General features: G+C 40.6%; 1 protein-coding gene across 1 annotated transcript in view; it reads left to right on the top strand.

The window, feature by feature from the left end:
• The window catches only part of SLC26A7 (solute carrier family 26 member 7), a gene marked incomplete at both ends in the record, with an annotated part of 74583 nt that overhangs the window by 29423 nt on the left and 19121 nt on the right, over positions 1-26039 (top strand). Inside the window, 6 exons of the mRNA XM_082015076.1 lie at positions 9180-9332; positions 12687-12769; positions 14337-14484; positions 16548-16661; positions 19951-20028; positions 21492-21587. Of these exons, the coding sequence (XP_081871202.1) occupies positions 9180-9332; positions 12687-12769; positions 14337-14484; positions 16548-16661; positions 19951-20028; positions 21492-21587 (672 nt within the window). The remainder of the gene's footprint in view (positions 1-9179; positions 9333-12686; positions 12770-14336; positions 14485-16547; positions 16662-19950; positions 20029-21491; positions 21588-26039) is intronic.

Raw genomic sequence — 26039 nt, 5'->3', positions numbered from 1 at the left:
AAAACACCTCCCACTCACAAAGCTGATTGCTTTGCCTCAGGCAGCCTTTGGGTTGGCAAAGCAAGAATAAGAATGTTTAATAAAGTGTGATAGGAGAGCTGAAAGTAAATCAAGCCAATGAAATGGATTTTTTACAGCAAATGAGATCATGATTAAATATGTAAAAACAAGCTTTGTATATAGAGAACAAATCTACTACGCTGGCGTTGAGTCTATGGGATTTTTGTGTTTACACATAGTTTATGTAATTTATTAAATTTCATTTCCCCTGTACATGGTTTGTAACACTGCAATATAGCTCCATATTGCAGCATCAATTGGTATTTTACAAATGGGAAAGTCAAGACGAAGGTGAATAAGAAAAACGATGAGGGAAGACTACATGTGAGATCTAATTTTTACAAGGGACAAGAAAAGTGTCATCGAGTTTTACTTAGTATTTGAAAACATAAAAAACATATCTATATTTTCTCTTTATCCATGTGTAGTTATATTTATCCTTCCACAAGTTTCTGAGAAAATGAAGCACTGCAAAATGAACTCCTTCAACATAACACACCTACTTTGCAAAACGGGGTCTTTTGTGGTTGTGTTGCAAGTTTGTTGCAAAATCCTTGTGGTTGTGCTGCAATTAGCTGAAAAAACCTTCATGTTCTCACTATCAGTCCTTTTTTTCCCTTTTTTTTCCTACAGTTTGTTCCTATACAGTTCACAATAGTTGCCCGTACATTTTTCGCACAGTGTGTTTTATTTGTCTAACCAACATCAGAATGAAATATTTTTGAAAATGCAATGAGATCATCTACTGTTGAAGTGTATTCAGTTTTTTAACAGATATGTTCCTTTCATTCTTTTGTGTGCTTCAGCCTCTATACTCATTTTAGAGCTAATCTTTTGGGTTTTCATGTATACGTTAAATAAAAAGAACTCAGAGGATTTCATTGTTACATAAGAATACACATTCTTTCTAGAATATAAACCATCACAATGTTCATTATTACCCTGTGAAAGTATGTGAAAATATAGTGAAATGCAAAACCACTAATTTCCCATCAGAATAGAGACATTCAGTGTCCGTATATATGTGTGCAAAGTTAGAATATTGTTTTTTTCACTTATGTGCAAATTTACATCGGTTGCCAAAATGTTCACTGATTCCTCATAATATTGCCAGACCATTTCCATTAAAATTTTTTGCACAAAACTAGCAATAAAAATAAAAAACAAGAGGCAAACAGCTCAGTTAATATGTTATTGCTGTATTTTAAAATTTTGTTAATTATATAATGACACAAAAATTGCTTCATACACTGCAATACCAAACTAAATTCTTCTACAGAATTTCTAAATCCTTTCTGTAAGTGCGTCATCAAAATATGTAAAATACTGAATTCTCAATACTCAATAAAATAATGATGTTTGTGATGAAAACATTTAGAAATACTTCTTTTTAATCAGATGTCAGTGTTATTACGAGCTTGAGCTTTAGGTGCTTACATGTAGGATTTACACTGTCACCGCGGATGAGTACAGTAACTGACTGGACAGTACAAGGTGTGAACTGCATACTATAGAGAGCTATAGTGTATGTTAACCACCTTCATGTTAAGAGCCACATGCTCTTTTTTTCTGAAGAGCCTGTGGGTGGTTTGTGAAACGGTCTCTTGCCTTGGCTGGTCATATCATGAAATGTTTTTTTTCAGGTTTTCAGAGAATGGTTACCTGTGAACAGACTAGTCAGTGGGAGCTCTTTAGTCTGATGAAATAATTGATTTAATATTCATGTATTACTGCCGGAATTGTTTCAGTGTACTGCAGACACTTTGGGGATAGGGCTGTTGGTGCTACTGGACTTGTATGAGCTACAGAGCATTGCTAGTCCCATTCTTCATTTATTGGCTGATGTAGACTACACACTGAACGGTACAATTTGAAGAGAAACACCAAAGAATGCACTAAGCAGATCATATAAAGTCTTCGTTACAAATTGTGAAAAAGCTATGACAAAGGTCTACAAGATCTGGCTATATATTTCAAAAATTAAATGGAAGCTGCTTCTTAGTCAATTTGTAAAGACAGACAGAAATTCTAAAAGCTTATGCATATTTCTTTGTAATCCTTCATAAAAATTATGTTTATTCACCCAACCTTATGTCTCACTTCGTCTAGGAACATTAAATTCAACACCATAAACACTGATTGCTAATGCTGAGACTTGAATAGACATCTTTCATTTCAAAATAAGCACAGATCTCTTTGACTTCGACAGTTAGGAATCACTCCATTTCTTCCCTTTTCTTACCACTTCACCTTAGATCTAGCTCAGCCTTTGGTGAGTCTGTGGGCACAGTTTGCAATATAGTTTTCCAGATTGCCTCCTTTTGTCCTAATTAATCACAGCTTCTGCCTGGGCACTCTGCCAAGGACTGTGCTCGCTCGAAAATGCATTCTTGGAAAATTATGAGTACAGAGACTAGTCCCAAGCCACTCAAGGCACAACTGACATTGTCTGATTACAGTGGGGCAATATGTGGTTAAAAAATGATTTCATTACCATTATTCAGATTTATGACATGTATAGATCATAGTATTTAAACAAGTTGATTTAAAAATGTTTTCCTGGGTTCTGAGAGAAGTTTGTGCTGGGTTATGCTGTGCACCCTTAACCGAAAGTCCAAGGGCTAAATTTAAAACCATTGGACTAAATTTTCCTGTTTATGAGAAAAATTACATTTTGTCTTTTTTTTTCTGCAGCTGTTTTTAGAGGTTTTAAAATTTTTTTTTCCCCTTACAGATTACGAAAATATTCTTAGAAAGGGTGAGAGAAGAAAAATCAGGAAGTTATTTGTAATTTACTCATTCTTCAAAAGGAGCGTCATCTCTTCAAGGACTGATAAAATAAGAATAGTGTAAAAAAATTGTATCATCATACTGACCACCTTTCTGCTAGAACTGGGTTCTTTCCTAACATAATTTTTCTAATGTTTTTTCCTGGCCAATATAAATATATGTATTTAAGCTCCAAATTGTCAAACCTTATTAGCATTATATATGCATTTGAGAATAGGTTCTGTGGGGCAGAAAATTATTAATCTTTATTTTGATAAAACTGCAAGTGTCACTTTTCATTTACTTTAGTGGTCATCTTAGTTGTTGCCAGAGAAAACACCTTTTTTTAGTATTATTATTTCAAGCCTCTGTTGCTTGTTTTTATTATCCTTAATGTTGTGCTTTAAAAAGAAGTTACTTGTGATGCAGTCTAAAACTACATCCTAGATTTTAACTACTGTTGTCTATATGGTTTACATTTCAGGCTACACAATAATTCCCAGAATATAAACGCAGAATTCAAAGGACTGAGTCTGCCATGTTTTTTACTCCTGCAGCTCTAGTTAGCATGTATATTATACCCATTTTCATGCCCCTCTGTAGCTCCAGGCAATAGAATATTGCTTTTATTCATGAGGCCTGAAAATAACTTGTGATAGGGATCTGATAATTTCTTTGTTTATCGGGACAGAAGTTCCCTCTAACTTTCTTGAGCCCTTCTAACCAGTCCAGTAAACTTGTGAATTTTTTCATTACTTTCTGTTAATCTGTCATGTTACTGATTTATGCCTCATTTTCTGGACCCTTAAATTCGGAGTAGAACTGAATTTCTCTGGGAACTGTAACATCTGTGCTGGTGTGAAGGCAACTGCATTCTTCCGAGTGTGTTACTTACAACATGTGTTCTTCATCAGAGACCCCTGTTACTCATCACCATGGGCCATTCTATTCCTATTCATAGAATCATAGAATCATGGAATCATAGAATAGTTTGGGTTGGAAGGGACTTTTAAAGGTCATCTAGTCCAAACCCCCTGCAATGAGCAGAGCCCCGTCTAACCTAACCTGGAATGTTTCCAGGGATGGGGAATCTACCACCTCTCTGGGCAACCTGTGACAGTGTTCATGAAACACTGTGAAACACCCTCATTGTGAAACATTGCTTCCTTATATCAAGCTAAATCTACCCTCTTTTAGTTTAAAACCATTACCCCTTGTCCTATCGCAACAGGGCCTGATAATGAGTCCCACCCCACCTTTCCTGTAGGCCCGCTTTAAGTACTGGAAGGCTACAATAAGTTCTTCCTGAAGCCTTCTCTTCTCCAGGCTGAACAACCCCAGCTCTCTCAGCCTTTCTTTATATCCCTCTGATAATTTCTGTGGCCCTCTTCTGGACCCGCTCCAACAGGTCCATGTCTTTTCTGTGCTGAGGAATCCAGAATACTCCCCTACTCCAGTACTCCAGCTGGGGTCTCAGCAGAGAGTAGTAGAATCACAGAATCACCTCCTTCGACCTGCTGTCCACACTGCTTTGGGTGCAGCCCAGGATACGGTTGGCCTTCTGGGCTGCAAGCACACGTTCCTGGCTCATGTCCAGCTTTTCATCTACCAGCACCTCCAAGTCCTTCTCAGCAGGGCTGCTCTCGATCTCTTCATCCCCCAGCCTGTATTGATACCAGGGGTTGCCCCAACCCAGGTGCATGACCCTGTGCTTGGCCTTGTTGAACCTCATGAGGTTCACACAGGCCCATTCCTCAAACTTGACCAGGTCCCTCTGGATGGCATCCCATCCCTCAGGCATGTCACCTACACCACTCAGCCTGGTGTCATCTGCAAACTTGCTGAGGGTGCACTCAATCCCACTGTCTATGTCATTGACGAAGACATTAAACAGTACTGGTCCCAATATCACAGAATCACAGAATCACAGAATCACAGAATCACTAGGTTGGAAAGGACCTTCAAGATCATCAAGTCCAACCATTAGTCCAGCGCCACCATGTCCCCTAAACCATGTCCTGAAGCGCCACATCCACACGTTTTTTGAACACTTCCAGAGATGGTGACTCCACCACCTCCCTGGGCAGCCTGTTCCAATGCCTGACCACTCTCTCAGTGAAGAAATTTTTCCTGATATCCAATCTAAACCTCCCCTGGCGCAACTTGAGGCCATTTCCTCTTGTCCTATCACTAGTTACTTGGGAGAAGAGGCCAACACCCTCGTCGCCACAACCCCCTTTCAAGTAGTTGTAGAGAGCGATAAGGTCTCCCCTCAGCCTCCTCTTCTCCAGACTACACAACCCCAGTTCCGTCAGCCACTCCTCATAAGACTTGTTCTCCAGACCCCTCACCAGCTTCGTTCCCCTTCTCTGGACACGCTCCAGCATCTCAACATCCCTCTTGTAGTGAGGGGCCCAAAACTGAACACAGTATTCAAGGTGCGGCCTCATCAGTGCCGAGTACAGGGGCAAAATCACTTCCATACTCCTGCTGGCCACACTATTTCTGATACAGGCCAGGACGCTGTTGGCCTTCTTCGCCACCTGGGCACACTGCCGGCTCATGTTCAGCCGGCTGTCAACTAGCACCCCCAGGTCCCTTTCTGCTCTCTAGCCACTCCTCCCCAAGCCTGTAGCGTTGCATGGGGTTGTTGTGGCCAAAGTGCAGGACCCTGCACTTGGCCTTATTAAACCTCATACAGTTGGCCTCTGCCCATCGATCCAGCCTGTCCAGATCCCTCTGCAGAGCCCTCCTACCCTCCAGCAGATCAACATTCCCACCCAACTTGGTGTCGTCTGCAAACTTACTGAGGGAGCACTCGATCCCCTCATCCAGGTCATCAATAAAGATATTGAACAAGACCGGCCCCAGAACCAAGCCCTGGGGAACACCGCTTGTGACCGGCCACCAGCCGGATTTAATGCCGTTCACCACAACTCTCTGGGCTCGGTCATCCAGCCAGTTCCTCACCCAGCGATATGGACCCCTGAGGGACACCACTCATCACTGATCTCCATCTGGACATTGAGCCATTGACCGTTTGGATGCAACCTTCCAATCAATTCCTCATCCACCCAAGAGTCCACCCATCAAATCCCTTTCTCTCCAATTTAGAGAGAAGGATGCTGTGGGGGATCGTGTCAAAGGTCTTACCGTGCCAAAGTCCAAATAGATGATATCAGTAGCTCTTCCCTTGTCCACTAATGCAGTCACTCCATCCTAGAAGTCCACTAGGTTGGTCAAGCAGGACTTGCCCTTGGTGAAGCCATGCTGGCTCTCTCAAATCACCTCCCTGTCCTCTACGTACTTTAGCACAACTTCTAGGAAGATCTGTTCCATGATCTACCCAGGCACAGAGGGGAGGCTGGTGGGTGGGTAGTTTTCAGGGTCCTCCTTGTTACCTTTTTTAAGAACGGGTGCAATGTTTCCCTTTTTCCAATCTCCAGGAATTTCACCTGACTGCCAGGACTTTTCCAATGTGATGGAGACTGGCTTGGCAACTACATCAGCCAATTCCCTCAGGACTCTCAGATGCATCTCATCAGGTCCCATAGACTTGTACATGTTCAGGTTCCTCAGGTGGTCTTGAACCTGTTCTTCTCTTACAGTGGGAAGGACTTTGCTCCTCTAGTCCCTATCTTGCAGCCCATCCCCTCGAGAGGTGTGGGAAGAGACACTGCCAGTGAAGACTGAGGCAAAGAAGTCATTGAGTACCTCAGCCTTCTCCTCATCCGTTGTTACCATTTTGTCAGTTTTGCTTATCAGGGGGGTACATTTTCTTTGACCTTCCTTTTCTAGCTGACATACCCATAGAAGCCCTTCTCATTCTTTGTGTCCCTTGCCAAGTTCAGCTCCAGCCCTGCCTTGGCCTTGCTGACCCCATCCCTACACAACCAGGCAGCATCCCTGTACTCATCTCAGGATACCTGTCCCTGCTTCCACTGCCTGTGCATTTCCTTCCTGCCCTTTAGTCTGCCCAGCAAGTCTCCACTCATCCATGCTGGTTTCTTTCCTTCCTTTCCTGATTTCTTACACCTGGGGATCGAGAGCTCTTGTGCTGTATGGAAGGTCTCCTTAAAGACTTGCCAGCTCTGTTCTGCTCCCTTGTCCCTGTGGGTAGTTTCCCAGGGTGTCCTACTGACTAACTCCGTGAAGAGCTGCAAGTTTGCTTTCCTAAAATTCAGGGTCCTGACTTTACTCTTTGCCTGCCCCATATCCCTCCAGACTGCGAACTCCAGCAGTGCATGATCACTGCAGCCCAGGCTGCCTCCAATCTTGACATCACCAATTAGTTCATTTGCACTGGTGACCAACAGGTCCAGTACCACACCCCCTCTGGGAAATCAGTCTATTTCCTGGCATAGGAAGTTGTCCTCAATGCATTCCAGGAGTCTCCTGGATTGCCTATAGCTTACCATGCCACTTTGCAGCAGATGTCAGTGTGGCTGAAGTCCTGCAGCAGGACAAGAGCCTGTGAGCATGATGCCTCCTGTAGCTGGAGTAGGAAGGCTTCATCAGTAGGCTTCCCTTGATTGTGTAGCCTGTAGTAGACACCAACCACAAGGTTCCCTTTTTTGCCTCAGCCCCTGAATCTTACCCATAAGGTTTTGACCTGCTCGTGGCTATTTTTCAGAGACAGCTCTTCACACTCTGTCCATTTCTTGACATAGTGGGCAATGCCTCTACACTTCCTTCCTCACTTGTCCCTTCTGAACAGCCTGTAGCCATCAATAGCCACACTCCAGTCGTGGGATTCATTCCACCAAGTTTCTGTAATGGTAATTAGGTTGTAGCTTTCTAACAGCATGGTGGCTTCCAGCTCCTCTTATTTGTTGCCCGTGACTGTGTGCATTGGTGTAGAGGCACTTCAGCTGGGCTGTCAGCTGTGTCACCCTCTTAGAGGAACACCCTTTAGTTTCTTTGATGTCTGTCTTTGGTGCGACAGGCTGAGGGGCCTCGCTACCACCCTGTCCCTCTAACTCTGGTGTGTCATCCCACACCTTGTCATGGGTAAGCCTGATGTTAGCCTCCTGCCCCTTCGATTCTAGTTTAAAGCCCTATTCTTTATTTCTGTTCCACATGTTCCACATATTCAGCACTGTATTTCCTTTCTTCATCACAGACCCAACTATATTGTTCTAACCATGTTTTACAGCATGTTGTGCCACACCTTAACCTGTGAAAAGCTGAGGACCTCCCATCTGCAGCTCTATAGCTCTGCTCCAGTCTCCTCTTTCCATTTTAACACTGCAGTCTGCCTCTCACGTGCAGCGATGTAGCCATCCACCAACATCCCAGAGCCCGCTGCAGCAGGACTTTGAACCTTGTGGCCCAGCGTGCCCCACCTCTCGCACCCTTGCACCTGCAATTCCTGCACCTTGTTGTTGAGAGCTTCCCCTGGAAAGCGCTTGCCTCTTGCGTGTGAATCACCCCTTCTTCCCCTACTCTCTTTTTTCCCAATTCCTTTGCAGCTTTGAACTTATTAGTTATGCTAGGGAAAGAAACGGGTCTTAGTTGATAACATTAGCTATTTAACTAGCCAATAATATACATACACAAAGCTTGACAGCTAATCAGTGTGTGCGGCACCTGGACCTGATCAAAGCATGCTCCATGGAGCACCATTTATGCTCCGGGTAAGAGCAGCCAGTGGGGAGATTGAGTGCACCCCACTGAAGCAAGAGAGTTACTCTGGAAAAGTGTTTGGACGGATCCCCTCGTGCACTGGAGAGGATGCCCTGAATAGGATGACCTTCTGGGAAGATTCCTGTTGCTTCTCTTTCCATCCAGCCACTATTGCATTTTTCCTTCCTTTTTCATTTTCCTCTCTCTCCTTCTCTTTGCCCCTCCTTTTTGTCTTTTAAATTTTTTTCTCAGAAGTAACATTTACTGTTAGAGTTGGTGGATGTTATGAGCTATGGACATTGAAAAGAAATCTTTGTGCGTGTAGGCTTCTCTCAACATTTTTGTACAACACTCATTTATCTCACTGAATTTAATGAGACTGAATAAGAAAAGGGTATATACCGCATTTACTGGAATTTTCTTGCTTGTTTCTACCAATAGAAATTTGTAAGTTCATATGTACAAGTATTTGATGCATTTTTTGAGTTCTCGAAAGTCCATAGTATTTTAGCAATAGTAAATTGCTCATTTTCTTCTTTGCAAAATCTTGCAAGGAAAAAAAAAATTGTAGGCCAGTTTGTCAGGTGACTCAGCTCCTGAAACATTGATTCAGCTCTCACAGATTATTTGAGATATCTGAAGTTGTGCAGAATATGCCATATTATGTGACCCCTAATTAAATATTTGTTTATGTTTTGATTTTTGTTATTTGCCGTTTACTGTAGATTTATGCCTACGTATTTGAGAATATCAGATCTGTTCAGTTGGAGACTTTACTTCTCTCCTTGCTGAGTATTGTGGTGCTTGTTCTTGTTAAAGAATTGAATGAGAAATTTCAGAGAAACATTAAAGTTGTTCTTCCCGTTGATCTAGTTTTGGTAAGTATAAGATCAAACATCAGACTTTTTGCTTTACAAAGCTTTCAGTGGTTCAACTGATCTGCTGAAATTTACCGTGTTGTCTATAGTTACCCACAGCCACACCTGCCACTTATTAAATGGATAGATAATTTTCATGGCTGTGTGTTAAATGTAAGAACAGGAAATAGTGTAGCTAAATAATTTAAGAAAGAAGTGACATACGTTCCCAATTTGTATGATTTTTTTCATGTGTTTACTATTTTTTACATAATCACAAGAACATGAAGCTTAGAATGCTAAAGTGTAAGAAGTTTGAAATAGAAAATGAAAAGTAACAGGCACGTCATATATCCAGGCAAGTCTTGTGCTGGGAAGTTGTGGTTTGAATGTTCCGTGTTATTTATCTGCAACATAAATACCTAAGCTATTGCTTTCTGTAATTTTACTTACAGTTTTTCTTTCACATGGCATATGCTAAATTGAAATTACCTATTGCATTTTAAATCCCTACTTTAAGGATTAAGCTATACTTCAATAACCAGCACCAGGACAGAAGATTTCTGTTTTCCTCTAGACATCTAAAATAAAAAAAAAAAAAAAAGAAGGGCAAGTGCTTTTCAGAGTGGATCACTGGATCACAGAATCACAGAATCACTAGGTTGGAAAGGACCTTTAAGATCATCAAGTCCAACCATTAATCCAGTGCCACCATGTCCCGTAAACCATGTCCTGAAGCGCCACATCCACACGTTTTTTGAACACTTCCAGAGATGGCGACTCCACCACCTCCCTGGGCAGCCTGTTCCAATGGCTGACTACTCTCTCGGTGTAGAAATTTTTCCTGATATCCAATCTAAACCTCCCCTGGCGCAACTTGAGGCCATTTCCTCTTGTCCTATCACTAGTTACTTGGGAGAAGAGACCGACACCCTCGTCGCCACAACCCCCTTTCAGGTAGTTGTAGAGAGCGATAAGGTCTCCCCTCAGCCTCCTCTTCTCCAGACTAAACAACCCCAGTTCCCTCAGCCGCTCCTCATAAGACTTGTGTTCCAGACCTCTCACCAGCTTCACTGCCCTTCTCTGGACACAATCCAGCATCTCAACATCCCTCTTGTAGTGAGGGGCCCAAAACTGAACACAGGATTCAAGCTGTGGCCTCACCAATGCTGAGTCCAGGGGCACGATCACTTCCTTACTCCTGCTGGCCACACTATTTCTGATACAGGCCAGGACGCTGTTGGCCTTCTTCGCCACCTGGGCACACTGCCGGCTCATGTTCAGCCGGCTGTCAACCAGCACCCCCAGGTCCCTTTCCGCCGGGCTGCTCTCTAGCCACTCCTCCCCAAGCCTGTAGCGTTGCATGGGGTTGTTGTGGCCAAAGTGCAGGACCCTGCACTTGGCCTTATTAAACCTCATACAGTTGGCCTCTGCCCATCGATCCAGCCTGTCCAGATCCCTCTGCAGAGCCCTCCTACCCTCCAGCAGATCAACATTCCCACCCAACTTGGTGTCGTCTGCAAACTTACTGAGGGAGCACTCGATCCCCTCATCCAGATCATCAATAAAGATATTGAACAAGACCGGCCCCAGAACCGAGCCCTGGGGAACACCGCTTGTGACCGGCCGCCAGCCGGATTTAATGCCGTTCACCACAACTCTCTGGGCTCGGTCATCCAGCCAGTTCCTCACCCAGCGAAGAGTAAACCTGTCTAAGCCACAAGCCGACAGTTTCTCCAGGAGAATGCTGTGGGAGACGCTGTCAAAGGCTTTACTTTACAACATCCACAGCCTTTCCTTCATCCACTAGGCGGGTCACCTGGTCATAGAAGGAGATCAGGTTGGTCAAGCAGGGCCTGCCTTTCATGAACCTATGCTGGCTGGACCTGATCCCTTCGTTGTCCTGCAGATGCCCTGTGAGCACTCTCAAGACCAACCGCTCCATAATCTTCCCCGGTACAGAGGTCAGGTTGACAGGCCTGTAGTTCCCAGGATCCTCCTTTCTGGCCTTTTTTGTAGACGGGTGTCACATTGGCAAGCCTCCAGTCTTCTGGGACCTCCCCTGTTAACCAGGACTGCTGATGAATGATGCAGAGTGGCTTGGCAAGATCCTCCACCAGCTCCCTCAGTACTCTCGGGTGGATCCCATCAGGCCCCATAGACTTGTGGGTGTCCAGGTGGTTTAACATGTCCTTGAGTGCTTCCTCCTGGATTATGAGGAGTACATTGTGCTCTCCATCCCCGTCTTCCAGCTCAGGGGGCTGAATACCCTGTGGATACCTGGACTGGCTATTAAAGACTGAGGCAAAGAAGGCATTAAGTACCTCAACCTTGTCCTCGTCCTTAGAGACAACGTTCCCCGCCATATCCAGTAGGGGATGGAGATTCTCCTTGCCTCTCTTTTTGTTGTTAATATATTTGTAAAAACATTTTTTATTATCCTTTACGACTGTAGCCAGACTGAGCTCTAGCTGGGCTTTTGCCTTTCTAATTTTGCCCCTGCTTGACCTAACGAGATCCTTGTACTCTTCGTGAGTTGCCTGCCCCTTCTTCCAGAGGTGATAAACTCTCCTCTTTTCCCTGAGTCCCTCTTCTTTTGCTGGAAAAAGTTATTTACAAAAGAATACTTTTTGTTCAGCAAAATGCTAGAAAAGAAGGTAGTGTGTTTCTTGTACCTGCTCTAAGATCTGTTTCTCTGTTGCCTTTTAAACAATACTGGACAAAATGTACCAGCAAACTGAGCACCACCGACTGGAACCTGTGCCTGGTTTTTTGGGATTTGTGTGTTCATCTCACAAAAAGTAAAGGAAACAAGTTTGAAGCTCCGCAAGGCCAAGCTTTCCACTCCCTCAGCAACATTTATACCTGCAGGAAAATAAATATGAGAGGCAGCCACATCTTCCACTGTGTTTTGTACTGAAGTCAACACTGCTGGTCTGGATTAGATGTGCTCAGAGAACATCAGCTGAATCAAATCACTAAGGAACACCTAAATTATGAATTATTTTAAGCTGCTCACATGAATGGCAGTGGTCTGGGGTGCGTGCTGCATAAAGGCGGTTTGGACATTGATTGGCAAGAGTCCTGAGGCTTTGCAGAGACTTGTACAGATCCCTTTCATTAACACAGAACGTCCAAACTCCACAATAGTCCTTCAGCCACCTTTTCTAAATGCATTATTTTGTCCAGATCTTAGTTACACTTGACTCTCTTCCACATTTGCAAAAATTTTTGTGATGCTTCCCTGTCTTAATAGATTGATTTAATGATAAATGAATGAACACTGTCATGTGCTTAGGTATGGCAATAATAGGAACCATGTGAGAAGCTAAAAGCAATAGAAACATAACATCTTTTCCCATGTTGAATCAATAGATAATTGCTACATCCGTTGCCTGCTACTGTGCTGATATGGAATACGTCTATGGAATAGAAGTCGTGGGACATATTCCTGAAGGGTAACGTGGTTTTTATTAGCTTGGGGCTTTTAAATACATTTGCTTCTGAGAACAGTCTCTGAAGTGGTCAAAGTAGTTTTCTGAAATAAGAAGTGCCAAAAATTTATTGTTTTAATTTCCAGCCTCCTCAAATACTCTCTCACAATTCAACCCCATGTTAACAAGGTATATCTGTAAAGACATCATCGTAAAAATGGAGACTTTCTTGTACATTTTTGTAGCTTTTTCATTACTTTATGGGAAAAAAAGTAGCTACTAAGCACCTGATGATAGCTAATGGATGTGTGACAGGTGGACAGAGCACTCTCTACAAGATTATTGCAACTTGCTTTTTGAGGGATGCCTTGGGTTATCGTAGCAGAAAGGATTTGCAATGAGAAAAGGCTTGTAGATTACTACATTTTATTCTTCTGCACTCACTTATATAGTAATTTTAGAAAATTTCTGAGGAAATGCAAAAGATTTAGATATGCTTAATCTAGGAAAGAGCATTCTGACAATAGATAGTGATATATTTTTCTACATTACCTTCAAGAGAAGGAAAAAAATATTTGGTATAATTAGCTGGAAAGAGAAATTAGATTAGATGTCAGAGAGAATGTTCAAACTCTAAGAGTTGGTCAGGAATAGCACAGCTGTTGTGTCATCTCCCTTTTGGAAATTGCAGGGTTTCCCTAAATTTCACAAAGTACAAGTCCAAGAGAGCATGGGTACATGTGTGGCAGCTTGCACTGATAGAAGTAAAATAAGGGAAGTCATGGAGAAAGAAAATTGTTTTAGGTATTTAAGGCATGCTATTACATGTTATGTACCTTAGATTAAACGTGGCTAAGCGTGCCCTTTTGATACGTGTTATGAAAAACTAAACTGTATTGGTGCAGCTTTATTCAGGAGCTTATTTTCTGTCTAACCTCGCAGGAGAGGTTTTTAGGCACTTACCTGAAATATCTAACTAACTGCCTTGTCAGTGGAGAGCATTAGAAACCTTTAGAGTGTGGTTTGGCTCTTAGGTAGTGTGATTTGTGCTCTGGAGAGACTGAAGTGTTTTCATGGAGTATAGAGACAATTTGGGGGGATTTGGTTCTTAACTGAGGCATTTCATTGCAGTCTCCATTAGCAGGTCTCCATTAGATGGAAAAAATGTCCATACTGTCCATTACCTGCAGGAATACTATATTATTTAAAAGGTTTGAATTTCACAGGAAAGCCAACTATAAAAGAAGAAAAAAATCTACAGTAGAGTTTCTTTTATTGCGCATTACAAAATTAGGGAATGGTTTTATCTGTCAGTGGGGGAGCTAATTTATAAGGATCCCCTCATAATTTCTCAAATTGAACTTTGCAAATGGACTACTCCATCTGAACTGTTTCATCTTCCTGTACAAATTCTCTCCTGCAATTCCCCTCATATATCTTATTAATCTAAAATATTGAAAAATGTCACCTTACAAGTATTAAAAAAACAGCTCTGCATGCAAAGATTGTTTCTCTTGAATTTTCATGAATTGCAGGTGTATCTAGGTCATGTTCCAGGCTTTGCAAAAAAGTCTGTTTTTATTTTTTATAGGTTACCATCACCAAAAACACCACCCATGAACGTCCTGCCAGAAGTAGTCACTGAAGCTTTTGGAGTAGCACTGGTTGGTTATGTAGCATCACTAGCTCTTGCCAAAGCCTCTGCTAAAAAGTTTAAATACACTGTGGATGATAACCAGGTAAAGCTTTTTCTCCTTATTGTCAGTAAGCCTTGAAATTGCTTCACCATTCTGGAAATGTATTCTAGCTGAATGGCCGGTAGGGAAGAGTGAGTTCCATATGGTATCCTGAGGCCTTCCACTGATTACAGCAAAACCCAAATCTAGTCCAAATCAGTTCTGCAGAAAGTCCTAGCTGGCTGAGCTGCTGCTTTTGGGGAAACGTGTCCTCCACGATAATCTTATAATACTGTATTTGGTGCAACCAGCAGCCAACTTGGGTGTTAATGAATTTTTCCAGCGCTCTAAGGCAAGAGAGCTTCTCCTCTGGCCACTGAGCTCTTAAAGACCAGCTAAGATGTTGAATCTGCCACTGATTAAAGAAACAGAGCAGTTCTAAAAATGAACTTGGTACTTATAATGCCAGGGCATATCTGATACTATAAAATGAAGTTTATAAAAAGTAGAAGTCTCATCTGAAATAAAGGTTTATTTGTATAAAAGAAGTAGAGTGGGTTCAGACAGTGCTACCAAATTTGCAGCCATAGGAGCTTTCTGTACAGAGTTCCACTTTACAGTAGGCAAGCTTAAATAAAAGTGGCATGTTTACTTTCTCAAATACCCCACTGCTGGTCATGGTGGGTAGGTAACTCCAAGCCAACTGGAAATCCATGGAGAAAATCATTCAAGCATTGTGGTAAGAAACTCTCCATTTTAGATAACTGGCAATAGTGCTGCGTGACAACAATGTTGCCTCCACCTTTCTCTTATGTGGTTTGGGATAAATGACATCATTTGAAAGCAGAACAGTTGGTTTTGCAGCTGGAGGTCTATTTGACCAACCTACCTAGAGAGGTCAGTCTTGCTGCATCAGTGCATGTCTTTTGCCACTCTGTGTCATCGGAAAACTCAGTGTTCTTGTCTACTCAGGTATCTCAACATTTTTTCAGAATGAATACATTTTGCCATGAATTTCTGTTGATGCTTCAGAGACATGTCTTCTAGGGAGCAGAGGGAAAGTGCTTTGAGCTTGATACAACCAGGCTTCAGGGCAATATGCTGTCTTGTCTCAAGAGCACAGCAACCTGTATGCCTTTCTCCACCTTTGGAAAACTTGTAGCTTAGACAGCTTAATTACTGAGGTATTGGAAACTATGTGTAAGTCTGCACTGAATAATGGAGAAAAAGAACAAAACCTCCATGAGAACAGAGGCTATAGTGGCAGTGGGGTCGTGTAGCATTCAGGGGCCAGGCACAGGGCTCTGCATGGTGGCATGTGGGTGTGCAGGGATGTCTGGGGAGCTTTAACGTGGTGCTGTCCCATGCTGTGAAGACAAACTTAGGATCAGGTGTTGCCCTGGCTGGATACAATACCATTTGTGTCCTAAGCGCTTCTAGCAGTATTAAGGTCTTTTCTTATACGTTGCCTTCAGGAGATGAAAGATGCTGGGTAGCCAAAGCTCAGGGTGCTTTCTTAGAAAACACTGTTCAGCTCAGGCTGCAGATACAAAGTGGCTTCCCTACTTTTTCTTCTATAAATCTTTGTTCAGACATGTCTGCATTTTGACTGTGAATAAACACCAACTATATTTGTAATGAAAGACAGCATGCAGATAGTATTGCTACCATACATCACTTTCACTAAAGCATGCTCTAAAATAAAAAAAATTAGTGGCTTTTTCCGGTAGAGTCAGAAGCCAGAAACAACCTGGAAACTGTCCAGATCCCACTACTTGAGAATATGGCCTGTTAAAAAGCAGATGTGGATCAAGATGTAAATATTTTGGCTGAATTTCATCTTCAAAACGTAGCAATGCCATTTATTCTGTGAACGAAATGTGCCTCCTTCTTTTGATGAATCTGGTTCAGCAGCTCTACCATTCAAATTAGTTCTGAGTTGTGAGAAGATATATTACGCTGGGAAATCTTCTGTCATGTACATACGTGATTTTTTTCCCTCAAAAATATGGCCATTGTTTGTCATTGTTAATATTTACATAGGGGACTCCTGTGTTGGCAATTGAAGCATTGAAATTACAGAACAATAGGAAAAAAAAAACATATTCTGTCTAACAACTTTGCAGGAATTTTTGGCTCATGGCCTCAGCAACGTGATTCCTTCATTTTTCTTTTGCATACCAAGTGCTGCAGCGATGGGACGGACGGCACTTTTATACAGTACGGGCGCCAAAACACAGGTAATGGGTTAGAGTGAAGTGTGTAGGAGCATTGAGGCTCTGATTCTGCTCCTTGAACTTGTATTGATTTATCCATTGTGTTTCTCTATTCTTCCTTTTCCTCTTCCCTGGGAAATGACTCTGCCCTGTCATTTTTAACAATCTGCATGGAATTGCATCTGATCAGCAACTGTCTTACTAGAAAAGCTAATGATTCTGCATATTCATTTTTATTTGTTTAATTCAATATAAACTCTGAAGTCTATGGCTTACTGGAGGTTAGGAGCTGTGTTTTCAGACTGCAGGAAACTTACACATGAGCCCTTTCAGTTTTATGTGAATTTGTTACCACTGTAACAAAAGTGCCCTCTAATGGTGTTTAATGGATTTAACGGTACAGGCTAAGCTGACATTTTAGAAAAAAATCAGATTTCATTTAGTGTTTCTATCTCATTTTCAAAATAAAGTAAAAGTAACCTTAAGAGCTGTTCCTAAAATACCCAAGCAATCTCCCAAATTCTGCCTCGTGACATGGAGTACTTGTCCGTCCCTCAGTATACATTGAAACCACAGAGATGACACTCAGATTTTTGAGGACTTTTTGGGCTATTTCCTACTGTTGGAAACCAACCCTAGAAGTTCTTATTGCAGTTGCTTGGAAAAGAGTAAGGCTGTTACCTGTCCAAGTGATGCCCGTGAAGAGAGGTAGCAAACTGCTCATCTGTGACCTCTGCATATGGTGGTGCCATGTGGGCCACCGCAGCTGGGACATCCCTGAGGCAGCCCCCTAAGCACTGCTTCTCCCTCCTTCCTCTGAAACTGAAGGGTCCACTGGTGGCATCCTGCCATATAAATGTTACGTCCTTTGGAGTTTGTTGCTATTGTCTTTTTATAACTGTTGGTTTTGCCTGTGTAAAGGTATTTAATTACAAGGAAAAGGCTAACGAGGTACAACTGACAAGGCTAAGCACAGTCTATAGGTGCTGTTTCTTCTTGACCACATCATGCAATTATTTCTCACACAGATACCACGATACTAAGAAACAATACAGGGCTTTATTTCAAAACTCTGTATGTTAATTACTTACTAATTATCCTACACAGTACTCTGAACTCGATTAATCATAATGAATAATTTATCCATTAATCATCTTTAAAAGCATTTATATGCAAATAGTTTAGCTACCACTTTACCATTAGCTATTTCATATCTTTGAGTTGGATTCAATGTCACACCATGTGCCCTCACCCTCACAGACATCCTCTTCTGTTACTTGTTCATGTGTTGTCTGTACAACTTGCAGTTGTATTACATCATGCCTTTTCCAAGGAAGCTTTAGGGAAACCTGAAGGCATACAAGGTATTTGAGCACTTTGGGTCTGGTACATTGTAGGCAACGGCCCTGATAGAAGTTTATTCAATATATGATAGAGAAAAAGAAACCACCATGGTTTGATGTCAAGGTAGGAAGTACATGGTAAAAATAACAAGTATATGCTTGGTTTTATCCATTGGTTTCATAGTATAGCAGAGCTTGCATCCAAAAGTTAGCGTGTGACCGTGCGTTAGCACTATGAGAGTACTTTAATAAACAAATTCTTTCTCCTGCCTTCTTTTTGGAAAGCAGCACATCCACTCAACCCTATACTTTTGGGGATGTCTAGACAGAATGAAGAGATGGGAAGAACATCACTAATGGAATTACAGAATCATTAAGGTTGGAAAAGACCTCTAAGATCTTCAAGTCCAACCATCAATCCAACACCACCATGCCCACTAAACCATGCCCTGAAGTGACACATCCACAGGTTTTTTGAACACTTCCAGTGATGGTGACTCCACCACCTCCCTGGGCAGCCTGTTCCAATGTTTGATCACTCTATCAGTAAAGAAATTTTTCCTAATGTCAAGTCTAAACCTCCCTTGGCGCAACTTGAGGCCATGTCCTCTCGTCCTATCGCTAGTTACTTGGGAGAAAAGACCAATAAATGTTGGTCTGATCATAGGCTAAAATAAGAGTTAGAGGTTGCTTTGACTACATAAAGATAAATCAGTTTAATTTGACATATGTCATGAAAGAAATGTGAAGAGCCTTTCAGGGGCTCAGAGCAGCCCTTTCTTCTCCAGCAGCTATACCTGGGATTCAGTGATGTCATTTATTCTTCAGTGATATCTTTTCCTGGGAGAAAACAGAAGTGAAGGACTGTATCATGGGCTAGAATTGTCCTTCAAATAGAATCAACACATTTTTTTTTTATCTTTTGGGAAGAAGGAAAGAGTGAAAAGTTCCTTGTGACTTTACCAGCAGATTTTGTGTCCCTTTTTCTGTAAACACTCTGTCTATCCTTCTTGATGATATTTTTAAGTACACCATGGCTTTAATTTTCTAGTGTTTTAACAACTCGTCTGGTTTTGTTTTTAACAACTTGTCTCTTAAAATGGAACCTAATTATTTTAGTAAAGAAACATATTATCAATATAAAAATAAAGTGAGCATCTGTCTACTTATCGTCAAAAACCTTCTGTGAATCTGGACTGTATCTTAATGAGACCAGAAGTACTCTATTTTGTGAGCAGTCAGAGTGGAGTAGAAGACTGCAATTTTAGGGTAGTTTTCCATCAGATTAATACCATATAATACTGCAAAAAACCTTATGATTCTTAAACCATATATTTGTGTGGATTCATGTCACCTGCATTAATTATAATTTTTAATATATATAAAAAAATTTGTTACTACATTTTCTAAAGTCAGGCCCACTGATATTAACATGAAATCATCGTTGGTTTCTGACTTAATACAATAGTTTCCTTTTACTATTGATCCTAGTAAAAACGAGAGATCTTCTGTTGTGCAAAAACGATGACACAGTTCTTCATATGTAAGTTTTGCTCAGTGTTATGACAGATCTGTGATTCAGTGCAGTATAGGATGGATGGTTATAAATATGTTACGGGATGACAGTGGGTGCTGTGAAACTTCTGGGATGAGATATTGCACACACATGCTCCACTTAATACACTTAATAACTGAGTGTGTAAGTGATGCCGTGGTCTCTCTGTGTGCTGACAGCAGGGTCGAGCACGGATACTCGGATCTCTTACTATGTTTTCACTGTAGTTGGCTGAAGGTAATCACCAGAGATTAAAATTGAAATTATATGCATCTGCAATCCCTGGATACGCTAATAGCTAACATCATCAACGTCCCATTCTTGACTTTGTCTACAATATATGATAATGAGGCCATTTAACTTGTTGTTGTTGTTGTTGACTGAATGATCTGCTGTTCTTATTTATCTGTTTTAGATGGCTTGCCTTATCTCTTGTGCATTAATTCTTGTGGTGATCTATGCAATTGGACCTATGCTGTACTGGCTGCCTATGGTATGGTACTTATCTACTTTTTTAAAGGTTATGTCAAACATTTTCTAATGACTTAATTTCTTTCAGGAAAAGACAGCACTACCTCTATTGAATTTCAATGGGAGAAAGAATAGTAAGGGCATAACAAGTCTCAAAATCATAAAATACAGAGGTGACAACATAATACATGTAGATTTTACACATGTATAGTTGCATATATAGACTATCACATAAGTATATGATAAAGCATTTCTTTTTTACTTCTGGCAGATAATTTATGAAAAATATACATCCAAATTGCTGTGGATTTATAAATTGACAAAGTGTGGTAGAAATTAATGAAGATCCACAATTTTTCTCCAGTATGCATACAATGTATGACATTGATTTTCAAATAAATTTGACACAAATGATTGTAGGTAGTGATCTAAGCTTAATTACAGAAAGATTGTGAGATATTCTTATAGCTCTGTCATGGAACACATCTTTTACACTAAGACTCTGTAAAGAAACATGGTGTGTTTTTACATAAGCTATACCTAGGTTTTGGTATTATAAATTAATAGTTAATTTTAACTAGAAGCGTGCCAAAGAATGAAAATACAGCTCCAAAATTATCCATAATTCTTCCCTGTTTGTGTATGAACTTTTAGATGAATGGTATTTTAAATTTACTCCGTGCTATTGTTTACAGTGTCACATGAAAGTTCTCACTTTTCAAACACAGATCTTTTTACAGCTCATTTTAACCATGCAAAGTAGGGACACTTGAAGAGGGGTGTACAGTGTGTCTTTTTTTTTACTATATCATTTTCCTCCCTTAATTTCTTATGTGGATTATATAAATGTTGACTGTTTTCTATAGGCTATTTTTTCCATATTTTAAAAGAACACACCCTTTTCATGTGTTGCTTTCTTGATATTTTACTTCTTTTCTACTATGCTTTTTCAGCCCTCTCCAGCCATGCACTGCAAGTCAGTTGCTTTGTACTCCATCCTTTTTGGCTCCAGATGATTTCTTTATTCCTCTCTTACCCCTTTTCGATTTGGAGAACAATAAATTATTTTGTTTGCCTCAAAGTTAATTTTTTTTTTTTTTTTTCTCTAGAGGCCTTCTCTAGATGTTGAAGAAGGGGAATTAAAATTCTCCACTGGGTAGAAGTTGAGTGCTAATTTGCTTCCGAGTCCCCCAGACTATGGTAGAATGTTATTGGTCTGGCGGTGCATGGAGAATCTTGGGACATCCTGAAGTTCCTGTCATTTTCTCACAATCAGGTGGCCTATAAATTGCCTTCAGGAAAGAAAAATTGTGTTTGAAACTGTTAGGTTTGTGTCACAGAGACACCTGTGCTTATCCCATTTTTGAAACGCTAACTTCTGTTTTTTTGATAATTTCATTATAATATTGACTGATAAATTAAAGAAAGAGCATTTGTTTTCACTACCAATTCTGCAAATGGCTTTTGTTTTTTATTTCTTTGCAGTGTGTGCTAGCAAGCATTATTGTTGTGGGCTTAAAGGGGATGCTAATGCAGTTCCGTGACTTAAAAAAATATTGGAATATGGATAAAATAGATTGGGTAAGTGAAACTTAATCTGAGTAGGTTTCTGTAAGAAACTCTTTAACAAATGCCTGCTAAATAAACTTTAATAGTTCTGTGGTCCTAGAAGATATAAATGCAAGCCATTATTATTAGGGGTTTTCTGTACTATCAACTTATCTTCTATCTCAGAATAACAGCGTCTGTAACGTCAGTTGTATTTAAAAAAAGGAATTTTAGCAAATGATAAGGAACCAAGCCTAATTTAATTCTGAAGATGTGCATACAGACAGATCAGGTTAATCTGAGCAGCTGTATGTCTAATTTTGTACGCCCCTCTAGCTTTTTAGTACTGTTTTTGCTATTGTAGTATTATTGAAGAGATCCCAATATCTTTGTCCTCTGGGCATATGGAATCACCATACAGAACAAACAGAACTGGAAACACTAGAGATGCAGAAAGATAAATGTCCTAGGGTGTTGTAGGTAAATTTCCTTAACTCTTTCAGATTTTGCAAACAGAGCGTCTATTGTTTGATCATAATGAAAGATTCTGCAGTACGAGAGGAGGAATACATCAGAAAAAACAGATAGATGGGAAGAGACATACTATGAAAATCTAGTTTAATGCAAGGTCTAAATAGTCTGACATACATTTGCACAGAATTCCTAACAAATATTAAAGATGAGTCCATGTTTAAGACGACTCCTAGATTTCTCTTCTGAGGGAGTTTTTGAATGTATTTGCCAATTAGTGGGACCAAAATCTCTAACCGCTTACACAAATACATACTGACATCCCATAAAGCTTTTGGAACTTCTGTTTATGCAGTTTCAGTTAACAAATATTAAAGAAGGTATTTTGCCCATATCTTCCTCCTCTGTGGTGGGAAATATAGGTTACTGAATGTAATATTGGACTTTGTTGAACTCATCAGTGACAGTATTCTACAGTAGTAATGGTAAGTCTAGACTGAATAAAACTTTTTTTTAATAGAGTACTGGATTTCAGTATGGAAAGCAGAGTGGAATAAACAACATCAGGTTTCGCTATATGAAATTTTTCGCATTTCATAACAAAAGAGTAGGGTTTGGTTTGTGGTTTTTTTATCATTCAGAAGAAAAACTCTATCTTTCATGAAATCTTATGTTCCCCAAGCAGAAAATTTCTGAAAATATTTTCTACCACTTGTACTGTATTTGGTCTTCATCTTAACCCATATTGCCAGTGACCCGAATGGTGGATGACATGGATCAAGTATTATTCTGGGGACAGTGGACATGAAAATTGGAAGTTATAGGAGAGAGATATAGCTTCTCTATCAGTGCATTGAGATAATAAGTAGCTAAGTTTTCCAGCAGGATATTCTGGTATCTCACTAGACTTGATGCATCTTCACAGATAGACTAGAATGTTTGATTTTTGCTTTTGTGGTTTTGGCAGAAAAGGATGAGTGAGTAGTTAGTTATTACATTGCTGATGTCTGTCATTATTTCTAAGAGAGATTATAGAGAGGGAGAGTTTGCTGGCTTTATCTTTTTGATTGAACATAATTGAACAATGATTTATCTTCAAGTAGTTGCACCATGAGTCCTTAGCCTGACAGGGTAAATCATCTTGCTTTAAATAGCATAATCTAGAGTAAGGCTATTAGATGTTGATCTTACACTGCTGCCTGGCCTGAGGAGCCCCACCAAGCCCAGTGATTTGAGTAACTACACTGGGGTTGACTTTGGACCGAAAAGATTCACCTCAGCAATTGACAGCACATTGGAAATGAATCAGTTCCATTACCCAGGTTATCCAAAGTGTTTTGAAGATAGAAACTCTAATAAAACATTTGGAAATAATTAGCATCCGTCCTTTCTGGAACTGATTCTTTGAAGGGCGTGTGTCATGTAACATACAAGTCAGGTTTGTTATGCTCATAGGTCTCAGAAACGAGAGTGTGTGGGAACAGAATATTATGTCTTTTGTTACCTTGTTCCTTTGCACTTTGTTAAGCTTCTCATTGAATACAAATGGGATGAATAATATTTATTTGTTGTTTAGTTCTTTAGAAAACATAATCCTGGTAAATGTAAAAGGTACAGCTCAGGAGTTGAACTCCTCATGGGTCCCTTCCGAATCAAGATATTCTGTGAGTCTATGAAATCTCTCCTTGCAGCCATAGGTTGCTTTTTCTTGAAGATTTAATGTTTAGGAGCAGCTGAGTTCAAAGGAGCAGCTAGGCTGACAGACCTAGGTAGCTAATACCAAATATTATCAGCTGAATATTATTACATATACTTGTTTCGGTTTTCTTTCAACTTGTTTTTTATCAGCCCTCAGGAATGTCCTGTTTTTACATCCCACCTCTCAAATCACATTGAATTTCTTTCCAGCTAGAACCCCACTGCCCTTTATCCAAAGACCCTTTTCCTGCCATTCACAGCACTCATATGAACATCAAAGGTTTCTTGCTTCCGTTAAGGTCTTCTGTCAGGCCCTACACCTTGTGTTGATTCCTGTGTCACCTGTGTTTTGTAGATTAACCTGAGAACGATATGTCTTGAATTTTTGCCTATTTTTGGGGAACTACCAGGAAGTTGATCTGGAATTCTTCTGTAAGTGTCTCTCACTTTTCAGGTCCTCAGATCAAAAGTTGATTTCCATATCCTTCCTGCAAGCGTAATTTCTTATACAGGCCTACTTCTTGACTAACTTCTCTTTTTTATTCTCCAGCTTGACAATACACTTTCCTAGTATCAACAAAAAGGACAGTGAAGTTCTTGCTAATTCTTATTTTTAAGGCTGAGCGTCCCAGATGAGCTGCCTCCATTTAAACTAGGCAAAGACCACTGCCTGGTAATGGACTGCTGAAGAAAAATGTTCTTTTTGCTGTTAACAGCTGGACTTGAAAGTGAGAAACGATGGGGAAAAACTGTTTCAGAAGGTGACCCTCTAAATGACAAATGACAATAGAATAAGGATTATTTTCACAAGTTAATTATATAACAGAGATTTGGGATATTCAACAGAGAAATACAATGACATGTAAAAAGAGAAACAAAAGTTAAAAATTGTACAAATGCCTTAATCAGTAAATGACCACAGCCGAGGCAGAGCTAAGTTGTATGCCTGACTTGTAAAGCAGAAAGAATGACAAAAATTTGTGGTAAAAATTACACATTCCCTGCATGGTACTGTGATGGGAGAGGTAGTTACAGATGTATGAATTGTAAGTGTATGAACATATATTAATACATAAGGATGTAAAGAATGCTACTGATTCAGTGATGAAAGTCGATCCAACAAGGAGGGTCTGACTTTCAACAAGTGTCCTCCAAGACCTGAGTTTCTAAGACAGAGCCACCAACCTGTCTATCTATTTTGTCAGAATAGACTGAACTAGGAGGCCCAGGCAGCGTCTTCCATGGAATTTTGGAGCTCACTGGTGTAATTTCATGTATTTTTAGAACTTTTTAACATGCTATCCTCAGGAGGGAGATTAACTTTTAGATTTGTTCAGATATTCATCACATAGGGGCCCTGATTCATGAGCAAGCATTGAGGGCTTTACTACATAAACAATGTTCTACAGAGTAGGAATCCACCTCTTCTATGATAATAATTTTACACAAATGCTTCCAGCTTTTGACATCCTAGTGAGATTTTCTATCCTTCCCGCATTAGTGAATATGCTACCCTGAGTTATATTACTTTTGCTGTAGTTAGTCTCAGTGGGGTGGGAAGGAATTTACAAATGCTTAATCCATTGAAAGTGTGATTGCCATATAAATTCTTTTCAAAGAATAATATTTATATCAGTCCATCTGTCTCCAGGGCACTCTGTGCAAATAAATACCTTTTCAATCATTGTGTATGGAACACTTGTGAAAAATTATATTAAAGAACTACCATACCAATTTATTATTAAGCAGTTCCTGATTTATGACTGTAGTAGTCTTCACTTCAACACTCGAATCGTAAGTTTTGGTCAAGGGTGCCCTGAGAACATATGCACGCATCAGTCATTTGTCTGCAGAAGGACATGGGAGCATGGGAAAGCTACACAGCCTCCCTGGAGCCAGAGCCTCCTCCTGGACTCCAGCATCTTCTCTGCCAAGGCACCTCTTGAATGAACAGGACTTTAGTAGGATTCTTCTTCTGGCTACATGCTGGTGACTGCAGCAAGGACCTCTGTATCTGAGCAAGTCATCACAGCCTTGCATTATGGACAGTACAGAGCTGGTCAGTTAAGTCACAACAGAGTATGGTTCATCTCTTCCTGAAGTAGGCAGCAGCATAATCAGGTAGGAGTCAGGTGAACTGCATCCTAAATTCCCCTCACTCTGATAACCAGGTCTCTACTGGTTATGGTGTGAACCTAGAAAGCTCACCCAGCTATAGACATCTGTGCAGTAGGTAGTTAATGTCAAGTGAAATGAACCCTACCCATACAGGTAATGGCTGATCATCTCCTCAGTTTGCAACAAAAAGGGAGGTTT

This window comes from Phaethon aethereus (genome assembly GCF_964289735.1).
Source record: "Phaethon aethereus genome assembly, chromosome: 2".
Taxonomy (NCBI): domain Eukaryota; kingdom Metazoa; phylum Chordata; class Aves; order Phaethontiformes; family Phaethontidae; genus Phaethon; species Phaethon aethereus.
Note: the sequence above shows the minus strand (reverse complement) of the source record. Positions and strands in the feature narration are given on the sequence as shown.